At 48.5% G+C, this 19,377-nt stretch overlaps 1 protein-coding gene across 2 annotated transcripts; it reads left to right on the forward strand.

Annotated features, from left to right (window-relative positions):
- The first annotated feature begins 223 nt into the window (after positions 1–223).
- dnajc22 (DnaJ (Hsp40) homolog, subfamily C, member 22) lies at positions 224–8,231 on the forward strand. 2 transcript variants are annotated; one of them, XM_038786299.1, is made up of 3 exons: positions 224–325; positions 1,845–2,884; positions 7,966–8,231. In XM_038786299.1, the coding sequence occupies exons 2-3, from the start codon at positions 2,039–2,041 to the stop codon at positions 8,143–8,145; spliced, it is 1,026 nt and encodes a 341-aa protein (XP_038642227.1). In that variant the 5' UTR covers positions 224–325; positions 1,845–2,038; the 3' UTR covers positions 8,146–8,231. The 2 variants fall into 2 exon arrangements, with proteins under 2 accessions (XP_038642227.1, XP_038642229.1); XM_038786301.1 differs by having other exon boundaries at positions 1,845–2,871.
- The last annotated feature ends 11,146 nt before the right edge of the window (positions 8,232–19,377 follow it).

Genomic DNA, 19,377 nt, shown 5'->3' on the forward strand with positions numbered 1-19,377 from the left:
GGCACAACATCGTGGGCCGAAGGGCCTGTTCTGTGCTGTATTGTTCTATGTTACATCTGAATTACCTTGATTTTCTAATTTGGTTTGAAAATTAGGATTACAATTGAGATTTGCTCTTTCTTTCACCTTAATAGTGTATTTAGTATTAATACCTTGTGAGTTTATATTCTACACTGTTAGTGAATTCGAGTCAGCTGTTGTAAAATGCTACTTTGGAGTTTATTGTAAGTTTGCGCAATAATGAACGACTTTGAGTCAACACAGGGTGAGTCCTCAGAGGGCAAAAGTCCTCTGGATTTAATCACAGACTACACTCCATTGCCTGGTAAGCATGTGCGAAAATATCTCTTTATTTTAAAGTTGTCTGTTTTTCGCTCTTACTATATTAGTTTTTTGAATGTAAAAAGAGTTTATTTATCCTCTTAAAATTGTGAACCAACCATTTTCATAAACTCACAAGTCAAATCTGCCAGCTGCTAAGTAGAAATCCAGATGCGATGAGCTAGTACAGTAATGTTAGTGTTGAGGTAGGTTCCCTTTTCTGACAAGCACTCAAATTGTATACAGCAAACGAGAGGGATCTATAAACAGCAGTAATGTAATGGAATCTTGTTCTGTGTAACATGTTGAAGCAAAGAGAAAACTTACTTATAATCAACTTTTCCGAGGGAACGGTTGCAACATCACTCCAAATGTCCACAATTGTGATCGGGAAGATAGGGGGGGAAGTACTCACACATTTTATGGTTGTTGTAACATCACGCTGCTTATGAGGTGATCTATGAACCTGCAATCTGCCGAATGAGGGATCAAACTTACAAATAACTATTTCCTTGGGGTGGGTAAAGTATTATAGGATATCTTTGGAGTCAAAGTTCAGAACCAAGACAACCCTTTACGGCAGACTGGTGTTAGCCAGGATGGTCTACCGTCCTCTACAGAGAACAATTGATGATTAACCAGCCAGCATGGCTCAATAATGGAACCTGGAGGGGTTTATCCATCACTATGGGCAGGGATTCTGCTCACTAAGCTTCAGATAACTGCGAGCAAGCACCCTGATAGATATGCAGTCTGGGCTGAGAAAGCAATGGGCATTTTGCCCATGCTTAATACTGGCAACCTGTGATTTCAACTAATTGAATTTTAGCAATATCCCTGAAACAATTAGGTCTCCTAAGTTTTGCCAAACTGCCCAAAGTATCTTGACTTATGCAAGTATGGAACAGGCAGCACGGTGGCACAGTGGTTAGCACTGCTGCCTCACGGCGCCGAGGTCCCAGGTTCGATCCCGGCTCTGGGTCACTGTCCGTGTGGAGTTTGCACATTCTCCCCGTGTTTGCGTGGGTTTCCCCACAACCCAAAGATATGCAGAGTAGGTCAATAGGCCACGCAAAATTGCCCCTTAATTGGAAAAAAATGAATTGGGTTCTCTAAATTTAAAAAAATGCAAGTATGACGCTCTCTAAAGTAGAGTATCAGCTCCATCCTGAGCAGGTCGCAATTCTACCTGGTTTTCTCAGTAGTTTGGTCTAAAACTCTTAAACATAGTGATGAGCTCCACAGGCGTCTGGTCAAAAAATAATTGGTAACGAGGTGTGTATTTTCCTTGACTCTGGAAGGAACAGCACACTGGGCTAAATCGCTAGCTTTTAAAGTAGACCTAGGCAGGCCAGCAGCACGGTTCAATTCCTGTACCAGCCTCCCTGAACAGGCGCTGGAATGTGGCGACTAGGGGCTTTTCACACTAACTTCATGGAAACCTACTCGTGACAATAAGCGATTTTCATTTCATTCCGGTTCAGTGGTAAATTTTTGTTTTTATTTATTCTGTCTTTCTGCAGATCATATAAAATGAAAATCTAGGCGAAAGGCAAGCTCCAAACATAAACTCAAACAATAATAATGGACTGATTCATCATATCATCTGCTGAACCTTTTACTGACTGAATAGAGGTTCCAAGAGGAAACCCCTGATCCATAGCAATCTGCTCGCCTCAAAAGCAGTATCTGGCATTCTCTCATTTCATCCTTGAAGATGGCAAAGAGTCTGCTGATCACTTACGTCCTTTGGTTCTTTGGGGGTCCCTTTGGCCTCCATCACATCTACCTTGGAAGAGACAGTCATGCCTTATTATGGATGGTGACGTTTGGTGGATTTGGAGTAGGGTGGGCTCGGGAGTTTTGGCGGCTGCCAAAGTATGTGCAAAGTGCAAACATGCACCGCAGCAGCAAGATCCAAAGAAGAAGAGATCTACAACCATCAATGAGCATTGTCCGTGTTTTGGGCCAAATTGCAGTTGGGATTTATTTTGGTATCGTCGCTCTGATAAGTCTATCGTCGTTAAATAGTTTCTACATCATGGCGTTACCACTTGCAATCACACTGGGCGTTCACCTTGTCGCCAATATTGGTGAGGAAACCTCCAATTTAAAGACAACAATGATGGCATCATTCATTACGTCCCCAGTGTTCTATGGAAGATCAATTGCAACTATACCCATTAGTATTGTTGCCAGTATTACCTCTTTGCAGCACCGTCAATACAAGACTCCAAGTCACACAGAAGACAACCTGAGTGTGCGACTCTATAGACTCGGCCTATCTTGGCTGGCTTTCACAATGCCAATCTCTTACTGCATGTTCCACAATACCACAGTCACAGTTACATACATCGCGGACACCATCAGCCTTATTCTGGACTCAGTGCGAATATTCCCAATGCTTAGTGGCCTTCTTGAATCCGCATTCCTCCTTCCATACCACACATGGACATTGTTTACTGACCGGACTGGATTAAGCTATGGATACAATCAGGAGTGGGAAAAGCTACTTGCGTCATTCTCTGCCATAAAGACTGAAAGAAAAAGGTTAGCGTACGAGGTAATTACAAACATATAATTCTACTTGATCCAGAATGCAGTATCCTCCTTCGCTTCACTACCTGCTCTATTTGCCCACAACATTCTCACTGTACTTGCCATTTTGAGTAGAATGTTCTTGTAAGTCTTTCTCCTATCTAATTGTTTCTCTGGCATCTGTTGAGGGTTTTGAGCATGGGTGGGCTTTGACAAGTTATTCAGTCTGCAAGAGGGTGTCCTGTAAGCAAGGTCTGTTTTTATTTGTGCTCCTGTTTCATAGATATTACTGTTCTTTTTTTTAAATAATTTGCCGGATGTGAGTGTCGCTGGTGAGGCCAGCATTTACTGACCATCCCGAGAAGGTAGTGGTGAGCTGCCTTCTTGAACCGCTGCAGTCCTTCAGGTGTAGGTACACCCACAGTGCTGTTAGGGAGGGAGTTCCAGGATTTTGCCCCAGTGACAGTGAAGGAACGGCCGATATATTTCCAAGTCAGGATGGTGAGTGACTCGGAGGGGAACCTCCAGGTGGTGGGGTTCCCAGGTATCTGCTGCTCTTGTCCTTCTAGATGGTAGTGGTTGTGGGTTTGGAAGGTGCTGCCTAAGGAGCCTTGGTGAGTTACCGCAGTGCATCTTCTAGATGGTACACACGGCTGCCACTGTGCGTCGGTGGTGGAGGGTTTGAATGTTTGTGGATGGGATGCCAATCAAGCGGGGCTGCTTTATCCTGGATGGTGTTGAGCTTCTTGAGTGTTGTTGGAGCTGCACTCATCCAGGCAAGTGGAGAGTATTCCATCACACTCCTGACTTGTGCCTTGTAGATGGTGGACAGGCTTTGGGGAGGGGGGGGGGGGGGGGGGGGGGGGGGGGGGGGTCAGGAGGTGAGTTAGTCGCTGTAGGATTCCCAGCCTCTGACCTGCCCTGGTAGCCACAGTGTTAATGTAGCTAGTCCAGTTCAGTTTCTCTGCTGAGCTGCTGTTAATGTCAAACATCGTTATTCATCCATATAAACAAGTTCCTTCTTTTAAACAACACACTTGACTACCTGCTTTGTGGTCTGAAGTTACCACAATACGGGGAGGTGGTGGCCGAGTGGTATTATGTTACATAGAACATAGAACAGTACAGCACAGAACAGGCCCTTCGGCCCTCGATGTTGTGCCGAGCAATGATCACCCTACTCAAACCCACGTATCCACCCTATACCCGTAACCCAACAACCCACATTAACCTTCTTTTTTAGGACACTAAGGGCAATTTAGCCTGGCCAATCCACCTAACCCGCACATCTTTGGACTGTGGGAGGAAACCGGAGCACCCGGAGGAAACCCACGCACACACGGGGAGAACGTGCAGACTCCGCACAGACAGTGACCCAGCCGGGAATCAAACCTGGGACCCTGGAGCTGTGAAGCATTTATGCTAACCACCATGCTACCGTTGCTGGGCTAGTAATCCAGAGACCCAGGATAATGATCTGGGGACCTAGGTTCGAATTTCATAGAACATAGAACATTACAGCACAGTATGGGCCCTTCGGCCCTCGATGTTGCGCCGGCCTGTGAATAAAATAGCTAATGGTGACCATGAAAGCATCGTCCATTGTCGGAAAACCCATCTGGTTCACTAATGTCCTTTAAGGAAGGAAATCTGCCGTCCTTACCTGGTCTGACCTACATGTGACTCCAGAAACAAATCAATGTGGTTGATTATCTTTTCTTTTAAATGTATTTTATTCTCAACGAATATGAAAAGTTACAATGCATAAACAATTCGGGGAAACAAACTACCCAACACATGACTATATAGTTTGTACAAACTGTTCCCCTTTTTCGCCCATCCCCCCCCCCCCACCCCCACACCATCAACGAACAACTCCTCAAACACGGTCACGAACATTCCCCACCTTGCCTCAAAACCCTCCGCTGACCCCCCTTAACTCGTATTTGATCTTTTCCAGCCGATCGAAAGTCGTATGAGTCACCCAGCCAGGCCACTACCCCCGTTGGCGTTGCTGACCGCCTTTCCAATACGATTCGTCGCTGGGCAATCAGAGAGGCAAAGGGCATAACATCGGCCTTCCTCCTCTCCAACAGCTCCGGCTTCTCCGATAGCCTGAAAATCGCCGCCAAAGGGTCCGGCTCCACCTCCTCCCCCACTATCCTGGCTAGCGCCGCGACCACTCCTGCCCAGAATCTCTCCAACGTTTCGCAGCCCCAGAACATATGTGCGTTGGTTATTTGGTCCCCGCTCACACTTTTCAATGTGGTTGATTCTTAAATGGCCCAACAAGCCACACAGTTGTATTCAATCACTCCGAAAACACAAAAAAGAATGAAACCGGACGACCACCCAACATCGACCCAGGCACCAGAAACGACGACGGCAAACCCAGTCCTGCCGACCCTGCAAAGTCATCCTTACTAACATCTGGGGGCTTGTGCCAAAGTTGGTAGAGCTGCCTCACAGACTAGTCAAGCAACAGCCTGACATAGTCATACTGACAGAATCACACCTTACAGACAATGTCCCAGACACCCCTATCACCATTCCTGGGTATGTCCTGTCTCACCGGCAGGACAGACCCAGCAGAGGAGTCGGCACAGTGGGATATACAGTCGGGAGGGAGTTACCCTGGGAGTCCTCAACATCGACTCCGGACCCCATGAAGTCTCGTGGCTTCAGGTTAAACATGGGCAAGGAAACCTCCTGCTGGTTACCACGTACCGGCCACCATCAGCTGATGAATCAGTACCACTCCATGTTGAACACCACTTAGAGGAAGCACTCAGGGTGACAAGGGCACAGAATATGCTCTGGGTGGGGGGCTTCCATCACCAAGAGTGGCTCAGTAGTACCCCCACAGACCGATCTGGCCGGGCCCTAAAGGACAATAGCTGCTAGGCTGGGACTGCAGCAGGTAGTGAGGGAACCAACAAGAGGGAAAAACATACTTAACCTCATCCTCACCAACCTGCCTGCCGCAGATGTATCTGTCCATGACAGTATCGGTAACAGTGGCCACCGCACAGTCCTCGTGGAGGCACAGTCCTGTCTTCACATTGAGGATGCCCTCCATCGTGCTGAGTGGCACTAACACCGTGCTAAATGGGATAGACTTCGAACAGATATAGCAGCTCAAGACTGGGCATCCATGAGGCGCTGTGGGCCATCAGCGTGGGCCAACCACGATCATGGCCCGGTATATCCCCCACTCTACCATAACCACCAAGCCAGGGGATCAACCCTGGTTCAATGAAGAGTGCAGGAGAGCATGGCAGGAGCAACATCAGGCATACCAAAAAATGGAACAGAGGCAGCCGTGTGTACCATCTACAAGATGCACTGCACTAACTCACCAAGGCTCCTTAGGCAGCACCTTCCAAACCCACGACCACTACCGTCTAGAAGGACAAGAGCAGCAGCTACCTGGGAACCCCACCACCTGGAGGTTCCCCTCCAAGTCACTCAACACCCTGATAGAAAGTTTAAGACTTGGAAATGTATCGGCCGTACCTTCACTGTCGCTGGAACAACATCCTGGGACTCCCTCCCTAACAGCACAGTGGATGTACCTACACCTCAGGAACTGCAGCGGTTGAAGAAGGCAGCTCACCACCAATTTCTGAAGGGCAATTAGGGATGGGCAATAAATGCCGGCCTAACCAGCGACTCCCACATCCCGTAAATGAATTTTTAAAAAATGTAAAAGCCTAAACATTCTGGCACAATGGAAGGGATTGGATTGAAATGCAAACGATACTGGGCCTTCAGCTGGAGAGGTGGGCATCAGATTCCTGCAATGCCAGCAACTGGCATCAGGTAAAAATTTAAGGTGACCTCAAGGTGTGTGGGGGGCGGGCGGGGGGGGGGGGGGGGGGGGGTGGAATAGTGATCAGATGAGGTGGATAATGGTAATCTGACAAGATGTGTGTGAGAATAGGCTGGGACTGGGAAAGCACAGAAGCCTATTTTGTGGGACTGTGTGACAGCGATGATCTGTGGGGCAATATGGAAGCGGGGGCTGGCAGTGCCCATATGATTTGAATGTGGGGTTGGGAGGGGTCCTCGTTCTCCTCATTCTGGTAGGTATATTTTAAACACTTACCTTGTTGGTTGCAACCTACAATGGTCTTTTTCAAAGTCACCTGCATATTTTCCTCTTCAATAAACAGTCCATTAAAAAAGATAAATTATCTCTGGGGGCAGCATGGTGGCACAGTGGTTAGCATTGCTGCCTCACGGCGCCGAGGTCCCAGGTTCAATCCCGGGCCTGGGTCACTGTCCGTGTGGAGTTTGCACATATTCTCCCCGTGTCTGCGTGGGTCTCACCCCCACAATGCAAAGATGTGCCGGGTAGGTGGATTGGACACGCTAAATTGCCCCTTAATTGGAAAAAATTAATTAGGTACTCTAATTAGTAAATTAATTACGGCCTGCTGACAGGCGCGGCGCGATTCCCGCCCCCGCCGAATCTCTGGTGCCGGAGACTTCGGGAGACGGCGGGGGCGGGATTCATGCCGGCCCCCGGCGAGTCTCCGACCCGGCGGGGTTTCGGAGAATCCCGCCCGAACTATCTCAAATTGCAGTTTCAAAAACAAGTGTTCCTTTGGTTTGGTAGCCAATTGTTAATCACAGAACAGTCGTTCCCCATTTTAATTTTTTTAAAATGAATTTCTACTGCTCGCTCCCAGATGTGTCCCTACTTGAAAAGTCTGGCACCATCGTGTTGAAGTTAAGAAAATGGTGCCATTTTCCTAAACCTGAATAGATCTTTCCTAGTTCTGTAAGGGACACAAGGCAATTGTAAGTAATGTAATGGCATAGCTTAGACTGCATACAGGCCTTACTGAGTTCCATGTTTCTTAAAATGAAATGAAAATCGCTTATTGTCACAAGTAGGCTTCAAATGAAGTTACTGTGAAAAGCCCCTAGTCACCACATTCCGGCGCCTGTTTGGGGAGGCTGGTACGGGAATTGAACCGCGCTGCTGGCCTGCCTTGGTCGGCTTTAAAAGCCAGCGATTTAGCCCTGTGCTAAATCAGCCCGATCCATATTTCTTAACAAATATTGTCACTTTTTTTTTAACTTAAAAAAAAATTTCAGGTGTTGGGATTACATGAGGAAGCGACTTTAGAAGAGATCAACAAAAGCTATCGAGAGCTGGTGAAACTCTGGCATCCTGATCACAACATACACAATTCAGATGAAGCAGAACGACAATTCCTTGAGATCCAGGCAGCATATGAAGTCATTGCAAAGAACAAGCAAGGACAGGCACGTTAACGCAAAGTGTCAGCGCAAGCGGGTTTTTCAAATTATGATTGTTTCCTACAGTATAAGTTTGCTAAAATTGTGTACCTTAAACTTTCTATCATTGGTCATTATTCTTTCGGTTAGCTGGAGTGCTTCTGCTTCATGTGTATTACAGCCCCCTACAGAGGTTGCATTCAGTTGAATTCAAGGTAGACAGATGACTGGGATCACACAGGGTTCTTGTTTACAGTTGCCCAGATTTAGTTTGTTCACCAAGCACTGTTACGTTGGCAGGCCAAGGTGTTCGCCGATTCACCTTACCAATTAACATCAGCCTCACAAGAACTTCTGCTTTGGGGTCCGGGACAACTCCTGAAGATAAGCCGTACATGGGAGTCTTTATACTGAACACAGAAGTTATACATGTTTAATACTTTTTAAAATCTGGGGCGGGATTCACCCCTACCCGATGGGGCGGGGGGTCCCGGCGGGATGGAGTGGCGTGAACCACTCCGGCGTCGGGCCGCCCCAAAGGTACGGAATCCTCCGCACCATCAGGGGCTAGGCCCGCTCCGGAGTGGTTGGCGCCCCGCCGGCCGGCGGGAAAGGGGCTTGGTGCCAGGCTAACCAGTGCCGAAGGGCCTCCGCTGGCTGGCGTGAGTCAGCGCATGCGCAGGAGCACTAGCACGTGCTGGCGTCATCCCCGTGCATGCGCAGAGGGATTCGCTTCCGCACCGGGAATGGCGGAGGATCACAGCCTCCAGTGCGGAAGGATAGAGTGCCCCCACGGCACAGGCCCGCCCGCGGATCGGTGGGCCCCGGTCGCGGGCCAGGCCACCATGGGGATACCTCCCGGGGCCAGACCTCCCCATGCCTCCCCAAGAACCCCGGAGCCCGCCCGGGTCGCCAGGTCCCGCCGGTAAGGGGCCTACTCCAATTTACGCCGGCGGGACCAGCAACAGACTTCGGTCCATCGCGGGCCGGAGATTTCGGACATCCCCGGCGGCCGTTAAGTCGCGCCGGACCCCGCCATTCTCCGAGGCAGGCGGCGCGACTCAGGCCGGGCCGGTTTTTGTTGGACAGGAGAATTAGGAGGATGGCGGGGGTGGGATTCACGCCGACCCCCGGCGATTCTCCCACCCGGCGGGGGGTCGGAGAATCCCGCCCCTGAAGTTTTAAGATGGCTTCCTTTTTTATTACAGTGAAGTGAGATTTTTAATTGAAGGTTAATCTTTTTCAGGCTTTCCATTAACACAACGGTGACTTGCATTTAAAGAGTGCCTTACTGTGTCAACTGTGGCTCAGTCAGCAGTACTTTGCACCTGAGTCAGAAGGTTGTGGGTTTCAGACGAGCCCCAAAGTCGAGCTTGACACTCTCAGTGTAGTACTGAGGGGGCGCTGTGCAATCGGAGATCCCATCTTTCAGATGGGATGTTAAACCAACTCTCTCAGGTGGTTGTAAATAATTCCATGGCACTACTTTCAAGAAGAACTGGGGAGCTATTCCTGGAGTCCTGATCAATATTTATCACTCAATCAACATTACGAAAACAGATTATCTGGTCACTATACATTACTGCTTGTGGGAGCTTAGTGTTCACAAATTAGCTGTTGCATTTCCTAAATTATAACACAGCAAACACACTTCAAAGAGTACTGCATTGACCGCAAAGCACTTTGGGACTTCCTGATGTTGTGAAAGGTGCTCTATATGCAAAAGTATTTATTTCGTGTCAAAAAACATCCCAAGGTGCTTCGGAGATACACTTGGAAAAAATGGACACCGGCATATTTCAATCACACAGAATTGGCAAATATTTCAGTGTTAAAATATTTGCTAACAGACTGCAAAGTGAGCAAAACAATTACCTGTCCTTTGTAACATGTGTCCATACATTGACATCAAGCATGAGTGGCATTTCCCTTTTGGCAATTTCGAGTGCTGGTTGTTTAAATTTTCTCAAATTATTAGCAGAACTACCCCCAACTTTACTAATACCTTCCCAATCTCAGTTTCCACTCCCAAATGCTTAAATGAAAATCGCTTGTTGTCACAAGTAGGCTTCAAATGAAGTTACTGTGAAAAGTCCCTAGTCGCCACATTCCGGCACCTGTCCGGGGCGGCTGGTACGGGAATTGAACCGTGCTGCTGGCCTGCCTTGGTCTGCTTTAAAAGCCAGCGATTTAGCCCTGTGCTAAACTAAATGCATTGTTATTTCTCAAATCCGTACCCATCTTCCTCACAACTCCATGTTTGAACATCTCTAATCAGGGTGAAGTATCGCTCCTCATCCTGCTTGACCTGTCTGCAATCTTTGACACAGTTGACCACGCCATTTTCCTTGAAAGCATCTTTCATCCAGCTGAGTACTGTCCTAACCTGATTCACGCTATCCAGTCATAGTCATAGAATTTCCTGCACTGGCTTCTCTTGTTATCCTGTACCTCTACCTCTGCAATTCTTTCAAGGATCTCTCCTGGGTTCCCTCTTATCTCGTCCACATGCTGCCCCTCAGTGACAGCATCTGAAAACTCAGCAATAGGTTCCATTTGTACTTTAATGACATGCAGCTCAACCTCACCACCACCTCTCTCGAACCCTCTACTGCCTCTGTGTTGGCCGACTGCTGTTCAACATCCAGTCCTGAGTGCGAAAAATGTCCTCAAGTAAACATTCGGAAGATCAGAGTTCTGAAGAAATCTTCAGTTCTTGCCAGAAACTCTGTTTCAATTTCCAAAGGACGGTGTCAGCTACCTGTGGGAAAACAGTCCTATCATGCTTTTTATTACTGGAATGTTGCGCAAGTAAATCACATGTAGAGAAAAATATAAAAATCTGATCAGAAGCGATTGAAATCTGATGTACTGACATGGGATCCCTTCACTGATTCTAAATTAAAATCTTAAATTATTATACTAAAAGGCAGTACTGCCTCGAGATCAATTTTGACATTGGATTCGCTAGAACTACTGTGCTGAACGTTGCAATGACTTTTTCAGAACAGAGTATGGTTGAATTAAGGTTCTGTATTTTGGTGTCATGTTTGGATAAGGTGAATGGGAAGTGGTTTAATATTTCAGAATTCTTTATTTACGTCAGTCTGGAATTAACTGTATTAGAACATAGAACAGTACAGCACAGAACAGGCCCTTCATGTTGTGCCGAGCCATGATCACCCTACTCAAACCCACGTATCCACCCTATACCTGTAACCCAACAACCCCCCCCCTAACCTTACTTTTATTAGGACACTACGGGCAATTTAGCATGGCCAATCCACCTAACCCGCACATCTTTGGACTGTGGGAGGAAACCGGAGCACCCGGAGGAAACCCACGCACACAGGGGGAGGACGTGCAGACTCCACACAGACAGTGACCCAGCCGGGAATTGAACCTGGGACCCTGGAGCTGTGAAGCATTTATGCTAACCATCATGCTACCCTGCTGCCCCTACCCTGCTGTATTGTTTTATAACTTTTATTTTGCTTCGTCTACTTGTTAGCTGTGCCAAATTAACCTTGTCAGAAAATAGAGTTTAAACCTGTGATTATTATACAATTCCAAACAATCGAGTAATTTCATCTTTCCATCTGTATGTATTATCCTGTTCACATCAGAACTGAGTTTCCTCAATATCATACATTTTTCTCAGCTAAAATTATTCGCCTACTGGTAATGTGAATAAAAAATATGGTCCAAAATGAGCAATATGTGCAAACAACATTTATGTGACAGTTTTTTTTTTTTTTTTTTTAAATAAATTTAGAGTACCCAATTATTTTTTCCAATTAAGGGGCAATTTAGCGTGGCCAATCCACCTATCCTGCACATCTTTTGGGTTGTGGGGGTGAAACCCACGCAGACACGGGGAGAATGTGCAAACTCCTCACGGACAGTGACCCAGAGCCGGGATTCGAACCCGGGTCCTCAGCGCCGTAGGCAGCAATGCTAACCACTGCGCCACCCTGCTGCCCTTATGTGACAGTTTAACATTATCTATATATAATAATTTTTCAAAACGTTTTGTGGACATTTTGTCTGTAGCATCAATCCAAATTGCTCCAGCAGCAGTACATGAGTATTGCATTGTGTAAAACATCAATACTTTTTGTTGGTCATGATGCAAACCACAAATGCACAGCGTGTCTACAATAATTGCCCTCCAAATCCAAGTGTTTCCACGAGAAATGAGTAATCACATTTGCACTCTAATTTCAGAGAAAATACTGGCTTGTCGCTGGATGTCTTCTGTACTTTCAAAAATATTTACCACAGTTCATTTACAAAGCCTGGGTGCCATCTGCTGGTAAGCAACAGATGTAAGCAAAAGTTCTTTAGTCACAGAGACAACACATACTGCTCTGCAACGTACCTTAACATCTAAGGAATTTAACTGGTCCTTTCCCTGGTATGGAGGGTGCTAGCTATGAAGAAAGGTTGAGTAGATTAGGGTTGTTTTCGTTGGAAAGACGGAGGTTGAGGGGGGACCTGATTGAGGTCTACAAAATTATGAGAGGTTTGGACAGGGTGGATAGCAACAAGCTTTTTCCAAGAGTGGGGGTGTCAGTTACAAGGGGTCACGATTTCAAGGTGAGAGGGGGAAAGTGCGTGGAAAGTTTTTTACGCAGAGGGTGGTGGGTGCCTGGAACGCTTTACCAGCGGAGGTGGTAGAGGCGGGCACGATAGCATCATTTAAGAGGCATCTAGACATGTATATGAATGGGCGGCAACAGAGGGAAGTAGACCTTGGAAAATAGGAGACAGGTTTAGATAAGGATCTGGATCGGCGCAGGCTGGGAGGGCCGAAGGGCCTGTTCCTGTGCTGTAATTTTCTTTGTTCTTTGTTCCCTTCAACAATTCTATCTGCTGCATAGCTGAGCCATGCAAGCCAACAAGGTCGCAGATTTGATCTCTGATCGAGCCTGTGTTCGATGATGTCTACCAAAGCAGAAGCATTAGGGATGCCCCAGTAAGACTTTGAACTCCCGGATTAAGCAAGAGGCAACTGTACCCAAGGAAGAAGGCAATATCTTCAAGGCAGGAAGAAATTGGGAAAAATCGGCACTGAAAATTACAAAAAAAAAACTTTTTGTACAAAATAACTTCTTTGAAATCCTTTCATGAGATGCGAGCATGGCCTGTATTTATTGCCCATCCGTATTTGCCCTTGACTGTGGTGGTGAACCACCTTCTGGAAACTACCTTGCCAGTGATTGCTTTTACCATTTCAACATAAATTTTAAGGGACTTAAGAGTGGATTATATAGTTCGATATTATACATTTATTTATGCCGGACATATACATAGAAACATACTTAAAATAGAAGCAGGAGACCATTCAGCCCTTCAAACCTGCTCCGCCATTGATTATGATCATGGCTGATCATTAAGTTCAATACCCTGATCTCGCCCTCCCCCCTATCCCTTGATCCCTTTAGCCCCAAGAGCGAAATCTAACTCCTTCTTGAAATTACACAATGTTTTGGCCTCAACTACTTTCTGTGGTAGTGAATTCCACAGGTCAATACAATAAGCACTGGAATGCTTACTTTATTTTACTCATGATCTTGGGGCAGCACGGTAGCATGGTGGTTAGCATCAATGCTTCACAGCTCCAGGGTCCCAGGTTCGATTCCCGGCTGGGTCACTGTCTGTGCGGAGTCTGCACGTCCCCCCGTGTGTGCGTGGGTTTCCTCCAGGTGCTCCGGTTTCCTCCCACAGTCCAAAGATGTGCGGGTTAGGTGGATTGGCCAGGCTAAATTGCCCTTAGTGTCCTAAAAAAATAATGTTAATGGGGGTTGTTGGGTTACGGGTATAGGGTGGATATGTGGGCTTGAGTAGAGTGATCATTGCTCGGCACAACATTGAGGGCCGAAGGGCCTGTTCTGTGCTGTACTGTTCTAATTCTAAATTCTAATCTTGTCCGACTTAACAGATGTCTCTGGGAGTTGCATTAGTAACAGTTGAAGCTCCTACCAGTAGTATGGTATAGTGCTATTGCTGATCTAATTTATGGAATTAATTTGGTGTTCCACAATTTGGCATTACAATTGAAAGAATGGTAACGAACCTCAGTCCTCGAGCTTTTGGCCACTGGCACGCTGAGGTACTCGCTAAACGTCTTGAAACACTTCTCACCGCGTTTTAATTTGACCATGGTCCATCAGTGCTTGACGTAAATGGTCACAGCTGGTCTCACTCTACGTTTACACAAGATCACAATCTATTTGGATCAGGGTGTTTGGATTGTGAACCAAAGAAAACAATATTTATCCTACTGTTGATACTTGTACCACGGCTGTATTTTCAATTTGTGAGATAACACACAATGTGTGAAAATCTTACATCATACGATCATTTTTATCTTCAATTGCTATTCTTAAAGCAACCACAAATGGATCAATATTCACCAAAGAGAAGGAATTGGTGGATGTTGAGTCTGGAGAAGGGTGTGTAGATAGCCTGGGTCACATTGAGATCCAAAAAGACAAGGTGTTGGGCGTCTTGAAAAATATTAAGGTAGATAAGTCCCCAGGGCCTGATGGGATCTACCCCAGAATACTGAAGGAGGCTAGAGGTGAAATTGCTGAGGCCTTGACAGAAATCTTTGGATCCTCACTGTCTTCAGGTGATGTCCCGGAGGACTGGAGAATAGCCAATGTTGTTCCTTTGTTTAAGAAGGGTAGCAAGGATAATCCAGGGAACTACAGGCTGGTGAGCCTTACGTCAGTGGTAAGGAAATTACTGGAGAGAATTCTTCGAGACAGGATCTACGCCCATTTGGAAGCAAGTGGTCATATTAGCGAGAGGCAGCACGGTTTTGTGAAGGGGAGGTCGTGTCTCACTAACTTGATCGAGTTTTTCGAAGAGGTCACAAAGATGATTGATGCAGGTACGGCAGTGGATGTTGTCTATATGGACTTCAGTAAAGCCTTTGACAAGGTCCCTCATGGCAGACTGGTACAAAAGGTGAAGTCACACGAGATCAAGGGTGAGCTGGCAAGGTGGATACAGAACTGGCTGGGTCACAGAAGGCAGAGAGTAGCAATGGAAGGATGCATTTCTGATTGGAGGGCTGTGACTAGTGGTGTTCCGCAGGGATCAGTGCTGGGACCTTTGCTGTTCGTAGTATATATAAATGATTTGGAGGAAAATGTAACTGGTCTGATTAGGAAGTTTGCAGACGACACAAAGGTTGGTGGAATTGCAGATAGAGATGAGGACTGTCAGAGGATACAGCAGGATTTAGATCATTTGGAGACTTGGGCGCAGAGATGACAGATGGAGTTTAATCCGGACAAATGTGAGGTAATGCATTTTGGAAGGTCTAATGCAGGTAGGGAATATACAGTGAATGGTAGAACCCTCAAGAGTATTGGCAGAGAGATCTAGGTGTACAGGTCCACAGGTCACTGAAAGGGGCAACACAGGTGGAGAAGGTAGTCAAGAAGGCATACGGCATGCTTGCCTTCATTGGCCGGGGCATTGAGTATAAAAATTGGCAAGTCATGTTGCAGCTTTATAGAACCTTAGTTAGGCCGCACTTGGAGTATAGTGTTCAATTCTGGTCGCCACACTACCAGAAGGATGTGGAGGCTTTAGAGAGGGTGCAGAAGAGATTTACCAGGATGTTGCCTGGTATGGAGGGCATTAGCTATGAGGAGAGGTTGAATAAACTCGGTTTGTTCTCACTGGAACGACGGAGGTTGAGGGGCGACCTGATAGAGGTCCACAAAATTATGAGGGGCATAGACAGAGTGGATAGTCAGAGGCTTGCTCCCAGGGTAGAGGGGTCAATTACTAGGACGCATAGGTTTAAGGTGCGAGGGGCAAGGTTTAGAGGAGATGTACGAGGCAAGTTTTTTTACACAGAGGGTAGTGGGTGCCTGGAACTCGCTGCCGGAGGAGGTGGTGGAAGCAGGGACGACAGTGACGTTTAAGGGGCATCTTGATAAATACATGAATAGGATGGGAATAGAGGGATACAGACCCAGGAAGTGTAAAAGATTTTAGTTTAGACGGGCAGCGTGGTCGGCACGGACTTGGAGGGCCGAAGGGCCTGTTCCTGTGCTGTACTTTTCTTTGTTCTTTGTTCTTTGTTTGTTTATTACGTGCTACGGAAGCTCGTGCAGTTCAGAATCCACCGTTAGCATGTAGCATGTGACATCTTTGCACAGAGTACGGGATCTTGGTAGTGGAGGTAGTGGACTGGTATCCATGGATACAGCTGACATATAAATGATGCAAAACGAAAGCAGACAATTTGTGCTGATCTGGCACCTTAGTACATCCCAAAGCACTTCAGGTCCAATTATGGTTGCCAACCCTCCCAGAATGGCTGGGAATCTACTGGATCGGCAAACATCCGAAAGATTAGAATGGCGTTTTCTCAGTCCAATATTGTGTATTCCCAGCATTTGCCGCTCTTGGTAAGTACATTCCCCAACTCAATTTCTATTGGACATAGAAACACATTGTTCCCTTCCGAGTAGGTCCCGGCTGGAAATCAATGCTTTCTTCATTGAGTCCCAGTACTGGGGAGTTCTGTCTGTATTACAAAACAAACAGGTTTTAGATGCGACTATTTTAGATTTACTGTGCAAACGATCATGGGCGGGATTCTCCGTGAACCGGCGAGGCGGGCAACTCCGGCGCCGAGGATCGGCGTGAACCACTCCGGCGTTGGGCTGTCCCGAAGCTGCGTGTGCTGGCATCATCCCAGCGCACGCGCGGGGCGCTTCTCCGCACCGTCCATGGTGGAGGTTGACAGCGGCTGGTGCAGAGGGAAAGAGTGCCAACCTCCGAAACCTTGGCCCATCTCTCCACTGGCATCTCTGGGTGTGAGCGAGCAATCAGCAGACAGGCAGGGGTCAGACTATGTCATAGATTAAGAAGCACCAGTGCTCAGCTCTTTGCAAGTCATCATCACCCTCCCTGCCCTCGACAGTGAACCGCTGACGGTGCCGACACCGTCCCAGCACCCTGGAGTGATATTACACATACCCTGGGCAGGTGGGAAATGGAGGATGGAGAAGGTAGCGATGGCGGACATTGTCACCTGTCCTGCGGCCTCTGCCTTGTCCTCTGGTTCATACCTGTGCTCACCCTCCACCCCCTGCTGGTCCGGTGCCTCCTCATCATCCTCGTAGGTGGGTGAGCACTGGGGTTGGCAAGGCCAGTGCCTCTGGGTTCTTAGCCTGTAAGCAAAGATGGCTGCTCACCTCCTCGGCTCCCCACAGAAGCCCTTCCGCCAGGTTTACATTTTCAAGAAGGAATACTAATCGACGCCAGCGTGCTACAGCGGAATCCCGATTTCGCCTACGGGAGCGGGCTGGTTGTGGTGATATGAGTGGGAGCACTGCCATTGGTGCAGAGCATTGGTTTCCCATTGGCTCTGGCTGGTCATGTGCCTCTCGTCTGATTGGCTGGGACTAGTCATGTGACTGCTCACCAATTGGTCGAGAGGCATGTAGACCCCGCCTCCGAGGCGGGGTATAAGTACCCAGGGTTCCCGGCGGTCGGCCTTTCTCTGTAGTCGACCACCGGGCTAACAACTAGCTGATTAAAGCCACAGTTCGGATCATCATCGTGTCTCGCGTCCAATTGATGGTACATCAATTTAATCAGCTAGAATTTTGGAATGGAGCTACGCATCAAGCCTGACTGCCTCCGTACCAGCCCGCATGCTTCAAATGCGTCTGCAATCTTTAAACACTGACAGGCGTGTTTCAACAGTTACCTGACGACTGCAGCCAGCAAACCCACCAAGGAGCAGAAACTCCACATCCTCCACTGGTGCGTGGGCACGGCGGTATATTCAATGATTGAGGACGGAAATGATTATGATGCGGCCATGGATATCCTGAAAGGACACTTTCTCCGGCCGGTCAACGAAGTATACGCACGGCATCTCCGGATGACTAGACAGCAGTTCCCTGGTGAGTCACTTGACGAGTTTTACCAGGCCCTCACGGCTCTAGGGAGAATGTGCGCCTGTCCCCAATTTTCTGCGACTGAGCACATGGAACTTTTAATTAGAGATGCTTATGTTGCCGGCATGCAATCCTCCTCTATCTGCCAGCGATTGCTGGAGAAGAACACCCTCAGCCTAGCTGAGGCACGGACCCTTGCAACCTCCCTGGAGGTTGCTGACCTGAACGCCCGCGCATACGCCCCCGGCCGCGCAGCAACCCTCTGGTCATTGTGGCACGCGCCACCCCCGTCCTACACTGACCCCGACCCCCCCCCCCCAGGCCTGCGCTGCGGGACACTCCGGCAAACTAACGGGGCCCCGCTGCTATTTTTGCGGCCTCTCCAAACACCCCCGCCCGCGCTGCCCGGCCCGCTCCGCTCTGTGTAAGAGCTGCGGGAAGAAGGGCCACTACGCAGTGGTCTGCCAGACCAAGTCGGTCGTTGCTGTTCCGTGCAGTGACCGCGGATCGCCCCCCCCCCCGGGCCCCCCCAGGGCCCCGCGCCGCGCACCGACCTCTCCGGCCCCCGCAACAGGCCCACGGTCCTCCTGACCCCCACTCCCGGCTGCCCTGACCGGCCCGCAGACGCCACAGACACTGCCCCCAGCCGCCACAGGGTTCCAATGGGCGCTGCCATCTTGGGTCCCGGACACCACGTGCGGGTCATGGGCGCCGCCATCTTGTGGCCCCGGACGCCACGTGCGGGTCATGGGCGCCGCCTTCTTGGGCCAACACGGAAGGCCCTGCCAGTGATTACTCTGCCACCGAGGATGACCTGGAACTCTCGCCACGACTTGCTTCCATCACACTTGACCAGTCGCGACCACGCACGCTCGCCAAGACTACGACAATGGTCCAGCTCAACGGACATAAGACAAAATGCCTACTGGACTCCGGGAGCACGGAAAGTTTCGTCCACCCCCCGACACGGTAAGACGCACACCGTCCAAATCACTGGGTGCTGCATAGCGGACCTCACGATCCAGGGGAGGGTTTTCAAAAACTTCAAACTCCTCATTCTCCCCCGTCTATGCGCTCCGGCACTCTTGGGCCTGGATTTCCATTGCAACCTGCAGATCTTGCGGTGGCGGATCGAGTTGTCCACGTACAACTACGATATCTTGTATCGTCCTGGTAATCTCAACGAGCCTTCCGATGCCCTATCCCGCGGTACCTGCGCCAGCGCGCAGATAGACCGCCTCTGCTCCCTCCACACGGACCTCTGCCATCCAGGGGTCACCCGTTGTTACCACTTTATTAAGACCCGCAACCTGCCCTACTCCGTTGA

Source organism: Scyliorhinus canicula, chromosome 28 (genome assembly GCF_902713615.1).
Source record: "Scyliorhinus canicula chromosome 28, sScyCan1.1, whole genome shotgun sequence".
In the NCBI taxonomy this organism is placed as follows: Eukaryota; Metazoa; Chordata; class Chondrichthyes; order Carcharhiniformes; family Scyliorhinidae; genus Scyliorhinus; species Scyliorhinus canicula.